This window comes from Ambystoma mexicanum, chromosome 8 (assembly GCF_040938575.1).
Source record: "Ambystoma mexicanum isolate Mex_15411 chromosome 8, UKY_AmexF1_1, whole genome shotgun sequence".
In the NCBI taxonomy this organism is placed as follows: Eukaryota; Metazoa; Chordata; class Amphibia; order Caudata; family Ambystomatidae; genus Ambystoma; species Ambystoma mexicanum.
Window position 1 is genome coordinate 981109680 of NC_090929.1, and position 13472 is coordinate 981123151.

Here is a 13472-nt window from a genome sequence, read left to right on the forward strand (position 1 = left end):
CTTCAAAACAGAAGTAGTCTGCAATTATTGCCTAACCAAACAGAATTATGCACATCTCTGAACACACAAATCAAACGTTTCTAATACATGAAAGACAATGTGTAACTATTTGCAAGTTCGGCGTGTGAATCTGAATTAACTAGTGGCATAAGCACCTTTACTGAAGTGATGTCGGACTGATGCAGACTAGTTGCGTTTGACCTTCTATACTCTGCAGTTAGTTCAAAATAAGAACCCTTAGGCGGGCTTACAATTATATTTTATGTTTAATACATCTGAAAAGTATGCATATACAAAGAATTGAGACAAACAATACGATGGTTCAAAATTAGGAATCTGGGAAAATTGAGAAAGCTCCACAAATATTAAAAACACAAATAAATTTTGGAACAACAAACCAAAAATGTTTTTTTAGTAAAATCAGTGTTAACACTGGAGTCTAAAGTAAGAGGCTTTACATGATCATTATATTGGAAACCATACTCTAGGTACTTTCCCCTCCTGCATGGCCTATATACGGACTACAGTTTAGATGGCTTTGACTGGTCCCTATAGTGCTACTCTAAATATGAATGCTTTTGCAAAAAGAAATTTCATACTGAAGTCTTCACCTTTCCACCATCGTTAAGATGGAATTCTTTAGGAACTTCACCTACCAGCACTGCCCAGCTGATTAAAGATACTCAAATGCACAGTGGGAAATTTGCTTTCGATTTCTCCCTTTGAATAAGTTTAGTGTAGCGGTGACTGGCAACAATAAGTTTAATTGTGCAATAAAAAAAATCTGTGGTACCAAAAAACTAAGTGGGATTTTAGATATGCTTAAAATAGGATATACATGTTAACAAGAACCAGAATGCTAATTTGTAAACGACAAAATCCCAAAGACTCCTGATAAATTCATGTTCTAAATCAGTTGCTAATACGGTGTTCAAGTGAAGTGAGGAAAAGGGTGATGTACAATATCTTCAAATAGCTTCCTGCCTTACAGGCATGAAACCGGACATGCACCACTGAGAAATATACATGAAGAAAGTGGAGGCATTACTTTGAAAGGGCTGTGTACATTCCCCTTGGCAAAGAAGGGCCAGCGGTTTAGGAAATGTTTGTAGCACAAGTACAGTGACTGGAATACCTTCCCTTCCTAGACACTGGACGTGCAAATTCACAATGAAATCCTCACAGCGTGGCACAAGGTATACGCTTTATAAAACAGTCGGACATTAGTCTGTTATGGGGAGAACCACAAGCATGCCTGGCTCTTCACAAAATAATTTTTAAACAAACAATATTAAAATACTAGTACTGATCAGTGCTTTTGGATATATTTAAAATTAAGTTCAAATGAAGGGAAGTGGAAGACGAACAATAAATTGTTCACTAGTCAAACCATTATACTGTGTGGAGTGGATTTGCCTGGGGGCATGTCATTATTGCAAGAACAAATTTTAAATTTATTTTATAATTTTAATCTTTAGTTTGCTTTAAACATTGCTTTTAATGTGACAGCAACACCAGCTTTGTAGAAAGGACAGGGGCTTTGGAGGAATGTTCATAGCAGCACACACTTGCGCTTCTTCTTCGGCTCCGGAGGCTCCAAGGCAGCCAATATCGCCTCGTCAAACACATTCTTGAGGCCTTTCTGAAAAGGGGCAAAGAAAGAAATGGGCTGTTGCATCTAGGTTGGCATTGCATACGAAAAACATTAAAGGCAGAAATAAATCCTAAACAGCTGTAAAACATCTGTCTGAAGCAATCCCAATGTGAAAATGAGTAGAAGACTGGTTTATGTACTGAACAGAACTGCCCAAGTTGTACCCCTGTAAATTTCTCTTTTATTGCAAAGTTTAATGCTGTTTTTTTGGAGAAACAATATTGCATCGATTGAAAAACGAACATGAAAAAAAAGAAGCAATGTCATTTAGTTTTACTTTCCGCCAAAACGTTTAGCATACAGTTAGTGGGGTGCTGTATGAACGCACAACCCGGAAATAGTCTAGATTTAAAGTCAGCACTGGTAAGCAGTAATCTTCATAGTTCAACGCATAGACTCATTTGAGCCGTCTCCTCATTGCACCATACCAAATTACAGCATCCATTCCCTGCTACTTAAATTAAATATTAAGAGACAGGAAACTGTTTTGGTGAATGACACTCATTGACTTGAAAACTGCATCAAGAAAGCTCCACTGGTTACTTTGAGATTAGTTTCAATCAATATCAGAACAGTGCTAACACACAAAAGAAAAGTAGCAGGTGTATTTCAATTGGACAGCAGAACCAGAACACAACTTAGGTTTTAATTATTTTAATAGACTGCAAGTACACATTTAGTACACCTGGCACTCCATAACAATGGCAACATAACAGGAGTCATTCGCTGCCCGTTCCCTTCCCCCAAACAATTATTCAACTGAAACATAGGCAGGCAACGCAATGTAAACAGATCGACCCACTCACTGTACATCCGAAACAATTAGCGACGATCATTAAGAAACCAGTTTGCATCAAATTACATGTTGGCTAAATGAAGTTCTTCTCATTAGTCCTTTTCACCATTTTCTTAAAGCATTGGAGCCACAAAAAGGAGACTCCTTACGGATTTTCTTGATCAACTGGCAGGACATTTAGAAGGTTTCCTTAATGTTCCCGGGTTATCAACATCCAGCTACAGTTCATAAATAAGGGCGACTGTGACGACTTCAGTAGACAGCAACCCAAGAAATAAAAGGTAATTGCTATCGGTGTATACGGCCACACATGAAAACCTCTTTATGAGGGGAGTGGGGGGCTGTCACGTGTGTTTCAAGTAGAACTGTAACAAAGTAATTGGATTTAATGAAACACTGAGGTTTTACAATATGAAGGTTTAATTTCCTAACTTAATTTCTATCGCAAGGGGACAGAGGAAGCAGCATAAAGAGTGGAAGGAAGAAGGTTTAGAATATACAGCACTTCCGTTTTGGCTGAGTTTCCGGAGGCTCGAGGGCAGCTAGGATAGCCTCGTCAAACACATTCTTCAGACCTCTCTACAAGACAGAGGGAAGGAAAGAAAACAGCAGCCATGTTAGAGGGTTAGAGAGATAAAAGCAGAAACAAAGAGCAAGCAGGACAAAGCAGGCGGAAATCAGACAAACAAGACTGCCTCATTAATGGTACCTCACAGACAGCGGTTTTTGAAGATCAATTTTAACATAAAAATGTGAACGCAGAAAAGAAAGTTAATGGAATACTTATAAGTGTACAAATAAGCAGCAATTCGTTTTAGTGCAAGTCATATCGGGAGTGAGATTGCTACTGTTAATTTCATAACAAATTGTGTTAAAAACCTGCCGAGTTAAAATGTCTCAGATGCAAACATCTGAACACTGAATAACGAAAGACTAAGGCAACACCAACCAAGACAATGTGGAGTGCCTTTATATAATAGGCTTGCCAACATTTTAACCACAAAAAAGATAATCCACATTAAAGGAAAAGGGTAGATTATGGCAAAGCACATTTAGAATACAAGATGCGAAATTGAATACTGGGTAGATTATTATGCAGCAACACATAAAAAGGTACCCTACGGATCTAAAGTCTCAGGTTTTTCTTAAAAGCAGCATTTAGAACAAGCAGATGTGTGTACGTACGTTTCCACGGATGAAAGGACATTTCATCTTCGGTCATTCCAGGGAAAATCTCTAAAAAACGTCTTTGCTGTAGCGGTTTTGAAGAGACATCTTGCAGTAATCAAAAGCTTTGTACAACCAACTTGTGAGCACCATCACGTGTAAATGGGTTTCAGCAAATGTCTTATTTAAAGACTACATCTCTCCTGCTATCATTCTGCTATGTAAGGGACTGATGCTCAGTGATTCGCCATTAGTGACTGCCAATCTGTTTTCCCTCCATCACTTTAGTAGATAGTGATGTAAACATTTTGATTTTGTGGTTACAATAATTGTTCAACTGAAAAAAAGAAAAATGTTACTCAGCATACAATTTGCATCCCTTTCCTCCATACTCGTGGAATATTCCGTCCATCAGGGTGGGAGAATTAACACCAAAAATTGTTCTTGCATGTGGATTATCTTCCTGCGCCTCGCCCTTCAGTCGCCAAGGTCAGTAAACCGTTTAGTAAATAAAGGACCCTTTTTTAAAAAAATTTTTTTAGAGGGGCGGCTAGCGGGAATATGGAGAAAAGGGCATGCTGGACTTGAAGTATATTAGTTACTACAGGTGAGTAATATTTTCGTACTCCTACGTCCCGTCCGCATTCCTCATTACTAATGGGAGAATTCCAAGCGGACAAGAACTATTACTGGGGGGGGGGGGGGGGGGATGAAAATATCCTATTTGAAAAGATTCCAGATAACAGCCTGACTAAACTGAGCATCAGCTCTAGAGCGACGATCGAGGTAGCAATGTTAGAAAACGGCCGATGGAGAGGCGGATGCGGCTGCTTCAGAACATTGACAGCAATGTCTGTCCCGGTATGAACTACGTTGTTCTTGATGGTGGACTGTAAAGGTTACGGCCTAGAAAATCGCTTACAACTCCCAAACATGTGTTCTCTCCTCTCTGTGGGCGACCAGAGATTGAACACCTCCAGGTGGTACAATGTCACTCTCTCTACCCAGCAAACAGTCGGCGGCAGTTATGGTTACTGAGGCATAGGGTCTCAAAAAGGGACCCCCTTGCGTCAGGTTGCTCTGGTTGGACCACCACAAGAGATACAGGTACCTGAACTGAGTAAGACAGGGCGTCAGTTGCCAGGAACGAAGCTGGTCTCAGAGCCAACTGTGCCCATCACATTTTGAGCTTGCTACTAGAACAGCCAGTTATTAGGACCAACAAAGGCTCTGGAAACACCAAGCTGTCATGTGGGTCGAATTCAGGAAGAGGGTACAAGGTTAAAAAAAGGTCTCTCCTCCGATCCTCTGACAAAAACCCTTGTGTTCCAATGAAACTATGAAAATCAGATTGTGAGAGACCATTATAGAGTATTTCTTCCCGTTTACAGATAGACCAAGACTTTACAGAAGATTAAGTAGGGACTGCCGCTGGATAGTCGCCTTCTTTAGGCAATGAGATCCGAGGAGCTAATCGTTCAGCTATGGATATACTCTCAGCCTGAGGAAAGCCGCCATCACTGACAATGTTGGCAAAAACTCTGAACCGTGCTCAGACTGAAAGGCAGTACTCTGTACTGGGAATGATCTTCCCCAATGGAGAATACATAGAACTTCTCTCCGTTTTGGGGAACATGAGAATATGGTCGGTACGCATCTTTTAGATGCACAACACAGAGCCAATCCTTCCGGAGCAGAGAAGAAGTGATCTGTGCTAGGGTGATCATCTCAAACATCTCTTGGGGGTAGGGGGGTGGGGGGGGGCAGGGGATAGTGCGTAGACCAGCCTGGTTGGGTTTGGGCACTGTATAGAGAATTAAAAAAAAACACCTTCCTTCGGGTGAGGAACCTTCTCTATTGCTTTGAAAGAGGTTTTTGAATCTCCACAAGAAGAGATGAAAATAGCTTCTGAGCAAGAAGGGAACGATGATGGATTAACTGGGGGAAGAGGATGGTGGTGGCCCTTGTAAGTCACTGAGAGGACCCAAGCATCCATCGTTTGGAGCCCAGATTGATAAATGCATCCGCTAACAGAGTTTCGAGGGACCATTCGTGGCCATCACTTGGAGACCTCATCAGGGTGCGGCTCCTGCGGAGGATGAGGCAGAGTGGGAGAAATAATCCTGACCGGTGGTCTTCTGGCTGACGAGACTTACTATCTTGAAAGCTTTGAAATCCTGCACAGATCTCGAGCAAAAATCGGATCTTTGCCGATATGTAGACTGAAGCAGTGGGCTTCGTGAGAAATCGCAGGCAACCTTGCATTTAAAGTGCTCACATTCATCTTTGCCAGTTGAACTGGCTGTGCAACAGCTCTTTGCCTTCAAAAGGAAGGTCCAACACCTTTTTCTGCACATCTTTAGCAAACTTACTTATGGAGCCACACCCAACGACCAGCATCTACTCCAATGGGGACACCCCTCGCTGATGTGATATGATGGGCCAAACATTCAAACAGGTCCTAATCCTGAGTGGTGTATTGTTCAAATTCTGAAATTCTCTTTGCAAAGCTCTAAAATGGTGGCAGCTAGAACAGTGTTGGTGCTGGCCCGTCAAAACAGGAGCACTGAGTTGGAAACAAAAGTTTGACCAACTCTCTCCAAAATCTTCGCTTCCTTTTGCAGGGGTTGGGTTTCCGTAAAGGTGGAAGGGAATACTTGCAAAGATGGTTGTGGGCATTTCATCCAAGGATCGAAGCTTGTAACAGGAATATTTTCCTGTTTATGTGCGGTCCAGAGTGCAGTTTTTGCCTATACTTTCCCTAGCTACTACTGAGTTGTCCTTTTGTAGGATAAGTAAACCAAATATGGGGACTGCACACTCACTCTCTAATTACTTGCAATGTTAAACCAAGTTGGATGTATTCATGTAATCTTAAGAGGTGCTGGTAGTAAAAAGGGTGGCTCCAAACCCTTCACAAAAGTGAATGTACTAATGTGTGTCCCGACCTATCCTAGTCGGGATCTATACCTGCACAATCCTCCTGTTGTGTACACACGGTCCTACTAATCTTCACAATAAACTCTTAAAAGAATTAAAGAAATCTAAATGGTACATCTTTTTAAAAATCAAAATATCTATTGGCCTCCAAGCGTTCAAATGAATTCAATCATACATAAATAAAACAGCTCAAAAAGCAATTCCCAAAGCAAAAAGCAAGAAAAGGAACTGTGTATTGCCTTAACCCTCAGTGCTTGTTTGTAAACATCCAGAACATCAGCTTGCCTGGTTCTGGTATAGTTACCTTCTGTTATTACACCCTCCAAAAGAGAAGCAAAACACACAGTAACTCGTATTAAATTGACCTCAGATTGCTATAACCTTGTCTCCTTGTTAGCATCAAAACAATGTTTATACACAATTAAAAAAATGAGGGTTTAAATTCAAACAAATCCTACGCGTTTTGGGACTCTAAGTACCATCTTCAGGGAAAGTAACCTCTTCAATCTGTAAATTTAAACTAAAAGAGTACATAATGAATCACCCACAGTATCACACCAGTGTGTGGCGTGTATTACTAGCAGAGACATTGTTTTCATTAAGGCAGACCTAGCATAACTTACTTCAGCTAAAACGCTGTGTTATCCAAAACAAATTCACCAAAAAGTCACAATATCAGCGCCACCGTCTACTGGCATGACGCGAAGCAAGCCTCTAGAGACAGGGGTAAAAAGTCTAAAGAGAAAAAAGGAAATAATTCAAAAGATGAACCTCTATATAAAAGAAATTAAGTTAAACAATAATATCACCCGTGTAGTCGAAAAACGTACCTCAATGCCGTTAAGAATGGAGCTCTAATGAATGAGCCTAGACTGGAATCACAGCCCACCGTCTTTCTCCCACTTTGGTTTTGAAAACCCTATGTGTCAACAGATACCAGCTGACACTGAAGGACAGTCTCCTGTGGCTCGTGTCTGCAAAAACCACCGAACACGCACTCAGAGGCCCCGTCCTTAATCACTCCTTAGTAACTGCTAAGCTAATGCATATCTCAAGTAATTTAAAAAAAAGGGGGGTGGGGAGGAGAGAAGGGAAGCTTGCTTTAACTGGAAAAGCAGACACTGCTGCACTCAACAGTTCTCGCTCCACTGATGGAGTTGCCTGGCAGTAGCCCATGAGCCGGAACGGGAACCCCTCCGTTATCGAGAGTCGTTCATGTAGCTCTTCTAGAAGGTTCTGCATGGCGCCATCAAGCAGTATGCTAGCCCCCACTTAACGTCAAAATACATCAGTTGAAAGAAAATAATAAATCAATGTAAATAGATCCAAAAGGTGTGCCATGTGGTGCCATCTCTGGGTATGCTTGGCCCAAGTAAATTCCATAAAGATGTACCAGTTAACTGGAAAAAAAACCAAAGTAAGATTAAACCCAAGAGTCCTAGAGCATCGCCGAAGGAGCCCAGGCAGCCAGGGACTCGCACTAGGAGTCACCTGGACGCATCTGCACCCCGTGGCCTCCGTAAGCCCTGAATACACTTCACATCAGTGGTTGCCTGTGTACCAGCATCAGTTGACTATGAGAAATATTAATAGAAAAAAACCCAAGTAGACCTATTGCATGCTGCAGCCACGTCTGGCGCTTGGGCGCCCATGGACCACCATAGAGGCCAGCAGGCAGTCCAAGCGGGACCGGTCGCAAAGGGGACACTACCAAAACAGATAAGGCTGCAAAAAGGAAAAAGGAAGAACAGTAAAAAAGAATAGAGGGAGGGGACGAGCGGGGGTGGGGGCTCAACCAGTGAAGCTTTTGTCATCAGCACCTATAGGCGTTACAAAATCTTAGACCCAACCCAGAATAGATAGATTATACTGACACGCACAACGCAAAACCATTTCACTCAGACACAGGAAACTTAAAATAACCGATAATACTAACCATGCATGAATCTGAAATACATAGGACAAAAAGAAACTGGAAGAAAAAAAAAAGTCTTTCAGGTGCGAACTCGTGCCCGATCTAGACCGTGCAAATAAAAGGACTGAAGGGTGTGTGGTGCAGCACAGAAAGGCGGGGCTAAAGCCGTACATGCATTGACCCTTGCAAACAAATTTAAAGCATTTTAGTGCTAGAAAAAGTGCTCTGGTCCCGTCAGACAGAATATGCCATAAATCTGAAGGAAAGTTTAAGAGACAAAAGGAGCACAACAGTTAACACTGTTTGCTGTGAGCTCTCTGAATTTAAAACAACCCTAAAACAACATTTTTAAAAACACATTAGCAACTACACATGTACTCCAAGAATGTAAGGAGTAGCCTTCCATTTCATGCATCTACTTATTGGTATTGCCCAGTGGTGCCTTCCAAAATTGTTAATGCAACTATTTTCTCAGAAATGTTTCTAGTTGAAAGCAGTAGGCATGATTTTAAATCGACTTTGAATGTTAGATTGCATATGGCTCTTTAGTGATAAGTCAGCCTGCTTAGGTCATTTGGTCTATGCAAACACTGTGGTTTGTTGGTTCAGTAGCTGGATAGTGTTCATTTTAGAGCAATTGCAAGGAAAAGGTTAAGAGTAGCTGTAGTATCTGCAGGACTGTCAATGTCTTTGGGTAAATGACCTCAGGACTGATGAAGGTCCAATCCATAGCCGAGCAATGTGAGGTCTTCAGTTTGACTGCAAGCCTATTCACCAAGGAAAAAGGAGTTTATTTTAGAAGAACAAGTTACTTTCTTACCTGGTAACGTTCTTTCGATGGGATGGTCCGACGACGAATTCTATATCTATGACAGGTAATGTCCACAGCTGTGCTGCTTCGGAAAATCTTCGGCGTTTGCGTCCTGCGTCGATGAGCCGTCCCAGAGGACCTCCTCCGACGGCTGACGTCATCCGATGTGATAAGTAGGACGCACGACGCCCGTAGCCTCAGTTGTAGTTTTTTCCCCCAGAACGTGTGCCACCAGTTTTCTGCCAGTCAGACACAAGGCCCTGTGGAACGCAAGCTGCAATCGCAAAAGAAATTCTGCAGCGGGGAAGGTAGGGAGGGAGCGATATGGAATACGTCGTTGGACCATCCCATCGAAAGAACGTTACCAGGTAAGAAAGTAACTTGTTCTTCGAGGGGATTGGGTACTCCGACGTATTCCATATCTATGACGGACTCCCAAAGCAGTACCAAGCAAGCAGGTGGGAAAAGAATTTAGAACACAAATTTAGCATGCCCAATCAAATTGCGGAAAAAGGACTGCCTTACCAAAGGCCAGATCCTGCCCTCGGATGGAATCGAGGGTGTAGTGACGTACAAAAGTATGTACTGAAGCCCAGGTGGCTGCATCACAGATGTGACGAATAGGAACACCCCTCTGCAGGGCAGTAGACGCAGCCACTCTCCTGGTAGAATGGGCCCGCAAGCCAGCCGGAGGGTCCTTACCCGCCAAGCGGTAACACTCGGAGATAGCTAAAATAATCCAACGAGACAGTCTGTTTCGTCACAGCTTGTCCCAAACGCTTTCCAGCGTAACCAATGAAAAGTTGATTGTCCACTCTGACCCGGGACATGCGTGAAATATAAAAGCTCAACGCTCTCCTAGGATCAAGCCTACGGAGCCTCTCCTCTTCCTTACCAGGATGTGGAGGAGGATAGAAAGCCGGAACAACCTTCTGGCTCAAATGAAATTCCGAAACCACCTTCGGAAGAAAAAACTCTAAGGACAACCCTGTCCTTATGAAACACAGTGAAGGGTGGCTTAACTGCAAGTGCCTGTAACTCACTCACTCTGCGAGCGGAAGTAACCGCAACCAAAAACACAGTTTTCAGAGTTAACAGTCTCAAAGAGCAAGAATGCAAAGGCTCAAACGGAGCACCCATAAGAAACTTAAGAACAAGGTTCAAATCCCAACCGGGCACCAGAAAGGTGACGGAGAAACACAGTGAGCCCTTTCAAAAACTGAGAAATTAAAGGAATCTTAAAATAGGAACATTCTTCAGACGAGCGCTTAAATATGGACAGCGCCGCCAGGTAACCTTTAATGGTCCCCACTTGCAAGCCCCTGTGAGCCAAGGAAAGCAAAAAAGACAGAACCATGGGAATGTCACACTCAAAAGGATCCACATTCTTAACTCTGCACCAGTCGCAGAACTTTCTCCAACGGCAACGGTACAGAAACTTTGTTGCCGGCCGCCTGGCCGAGAGCAACACCTCCATCACGTCTTCAGGGAGGTCCCAATCCTTATACCTCAACCTTTCAGAAGCCAAGCGTGAAGGTTGAGGGATCTGACCTCTGGATGGAGAACCTGACCCCCCGCCCCTCCTGTGAGAGCAGATCGTCTCGGTAGGGAAGACTACGTGGAGGGCAGATGGACAAGTCGAGAAGGTCCGGGTAACACGTCCTCCGGGCCCACGCCGGAGCAATGAGGATCATCCGGCAACCGAACCTCCATAACCTGCTCAGTACTTGCGGGTTGACAGGGACTGGAGGAAACGCGTACAGCAGTGGGAATGACCACTCCACCACGAACACGTCTCCTAAGGCTCCTTTTGGAGGAAATTCCCGCGAGCAGAACCTTTCGCACTTGCGGTTGACACTGGAGGCGAAGAGATCCACTTGAGGGGTCCCCCAAAGGGCGAAGATCTCCAGGAGAATCTCCTGAGCCAGCTCCCACTCGTGAGAGATCGTGCTCTGCCTGCTCAGAGCACCCGCCGTCTCGTTGTCGTCTCCGGCCAGATGAACAGCCGAGATCGAAACTTCATGCTGGATGGCCCAGAACTCGAGCTGCATCGCCTCCCTGCACAGAGGAAGTGACCCTGCCCCCCCCCCCCTTTTGTTGAGGTAGTGCATGGCCACGTGTTGTCCGTTAGAATCAGGACACTATTTCCTCGCACAGTTGGCAGAAAAGCCTTCAGGGCAAGCCTGACGGCCCTCAGCTCCAACAGATTGATATGGAGTCTGGACTCCGACGGAGGCCAACGACCGCTGACTGTCAACTCGTTGGCATGAGCTCCCCATCCCGTGAGGGATGCGTCCGTCACGATCGTCACCTCCGGCCAGGGCAGCCAAAATGGGGCCCCCTTCATCAGATTGCCTTCGACGGCCTACCACAGAAGGTCCTGGGCGACCGAGGGCGGCACCTGAACGGGGTCCGACAGCCTGCCGGAGGACTGAGACCACTGGAGCTTGAGTGCCCACTGCAAAGATCTCATCCGCAGATGAGCCTCTGGCACAAGAAGAATGCAGGATGCCATGAGGCCGAGCAGTCTCAAGAACTCGGACGCTGGGAGATTCTGGGCAAGTTGAAACTTGTGCACCATCTGCTAAATGTGAAGAGCCCTCACCCGGGGAGGAAAACACTGCCCCGGAGAGGTGTCGAGCACTGCTCTGATGTACTGGAGCCGCTGTGTTGGTGTCAAATGGGACTTCTTTAACTTGAGGGAGAAGTCCAGCTTGTGAAGGGAGTGGCAGGTGATGGACAGATGATCCAGGACTTGCTCGGGAGAGCTCCACCTGATCAACCAATCGTCCAGGTAGGGGTAGACGTGAATCCCGCCCCCTTTCCTGAGATGCGCTGCCACCACCACCACCATGTGCTTGGTGAAAACCCTCGGGGCGGAGGTCAATCCGAAAAGCAGGACCCGAAACTGAAAGTGCGAGTCGCCAACCGCGAACCTCAGGTACTACTTCTGCTTGGGATGGATCGGCACATGGAAGTAAGCGTTGTTGAGGTCGAGAGATACCAACCGATCCTGAAGTTGAAGGGCCTGGAGGACTTGAGAGAGAGTAACCATCTTGAACTTGTCCTTCCTGAGGAGTTTGTTCAAACCGCGCAAGTCCATGATGGGTCTCAATCCCCAGTCTTTCTTCAAAATCAAAAAATAAGGGGAATACCATCCCTTGTTCCTCTCCGTTACAGGCACCAGTTCTATGGCGCCTTTCTCCAGCAGGGCTTGAAGTTCCTGCACAAGGAGTGGATCCGGACTCTTCAAAGAGGTTCCCAGGTGGATTGTCGTGAGGCCTCTGCCGAAAGGGAAGACCGTAGCCGTGGGTTATGATCTCCAGAACTCACACATCTGAAGTAATAGCACGCCACTCTACAAGATGCTGCGCCAGCCTTCCCCCAACCGGCGAACCATGGGACCTGGCCTCATGACTGAGTGGTAGCGACTGCACCGTTGCCTAAGGGCAAAGAGGCAACTGCCTGAGCGGCCTTGGCACCTCGAGTACCCTGTTTTCCACCTCTGGCACTCTTACGGTGGCCTCTGACTGCTAGCTCCTCTCGTTTTACTGAAGGAGGAGTAATAGCGAAAGGAACCTCCCCTGCATTGTTGTCCCCTAGGACGAAAAGGCGGAGTTTGTCGAACTGCAGCGCCCAACGACTTCGCTGCAGCTTTGGAGGTCTGCAACCACTCAAGGCTCTCGTCAACCTTGCTGCCAAAAAGATGTTCACCGTCAAAGGGCATGTTGAGGAGCCGGGACTGCACATCAGGAGCGAACCCAGACTTCCGCAACCACGCAAACCTGCGTATTACGGTGCTCACCGCCATGGACCGGCTGACACAATCTGCCATGTCCAAACCCGACTGAACGGCCTCACACATGGCATCCTTGCCATCCTGAACCATAGCAAGGAAACCATCCTGTTCGTCCCCTTCGGGAATATGTTCAGCCGCTAATGCAATACAGTTCCACAGAGTGTGTGTGAAGCGAGACAAGGCACATATGGAGTTCGCCGCCTGAAGCGCCATACCCCCTGAAGAAAACACTTTCTTCGCCCAGCCATCAAAACGTTTGTCGTCCCTATCTGGAGGGATGGTAGGATACGACGCCTGCTTTGCCGGGGCCGTAGCCGCCTGCACCACCAAACTCTCCGGAGTGGTGTGACTGGACAAGTAGCAGGGGTCGCTACTGGCTGGACAGTATTT

General features: G+C 45.3%; 1 protein-coding gene across 3 annotated transcripts in view; it reads right to left on the reverse strand.

The window, feature by feature from the left end:
* Positions 1 to 247: 247 nt before the first annotated feature.
* The window catches only part of CDC42 (cell division cycle 42), a 320654-nt gene continuing 307429 nt past the window's right edge, over positions 248 to 13472 (reverse strand). For 2 of the 3 annotated variants that reach the window (XM_069610884.1, XM_069610885.1), the window contains exon 6: positions 248 to 1642. In XM_069610884.1, the coding sequence (XP_069466985.1) occupies positions 1553 to 1642 (90 nt within the window). In that variant the 3' untranslated portion in view covers positions 248 to 1552. Of the gene's footprint in view, positions 1643 to 2292; positions 3030 to 13472 lie in introns of those variants that run through there. The other variant, XM_069610886.1, reaches the window with a different exon arrangement.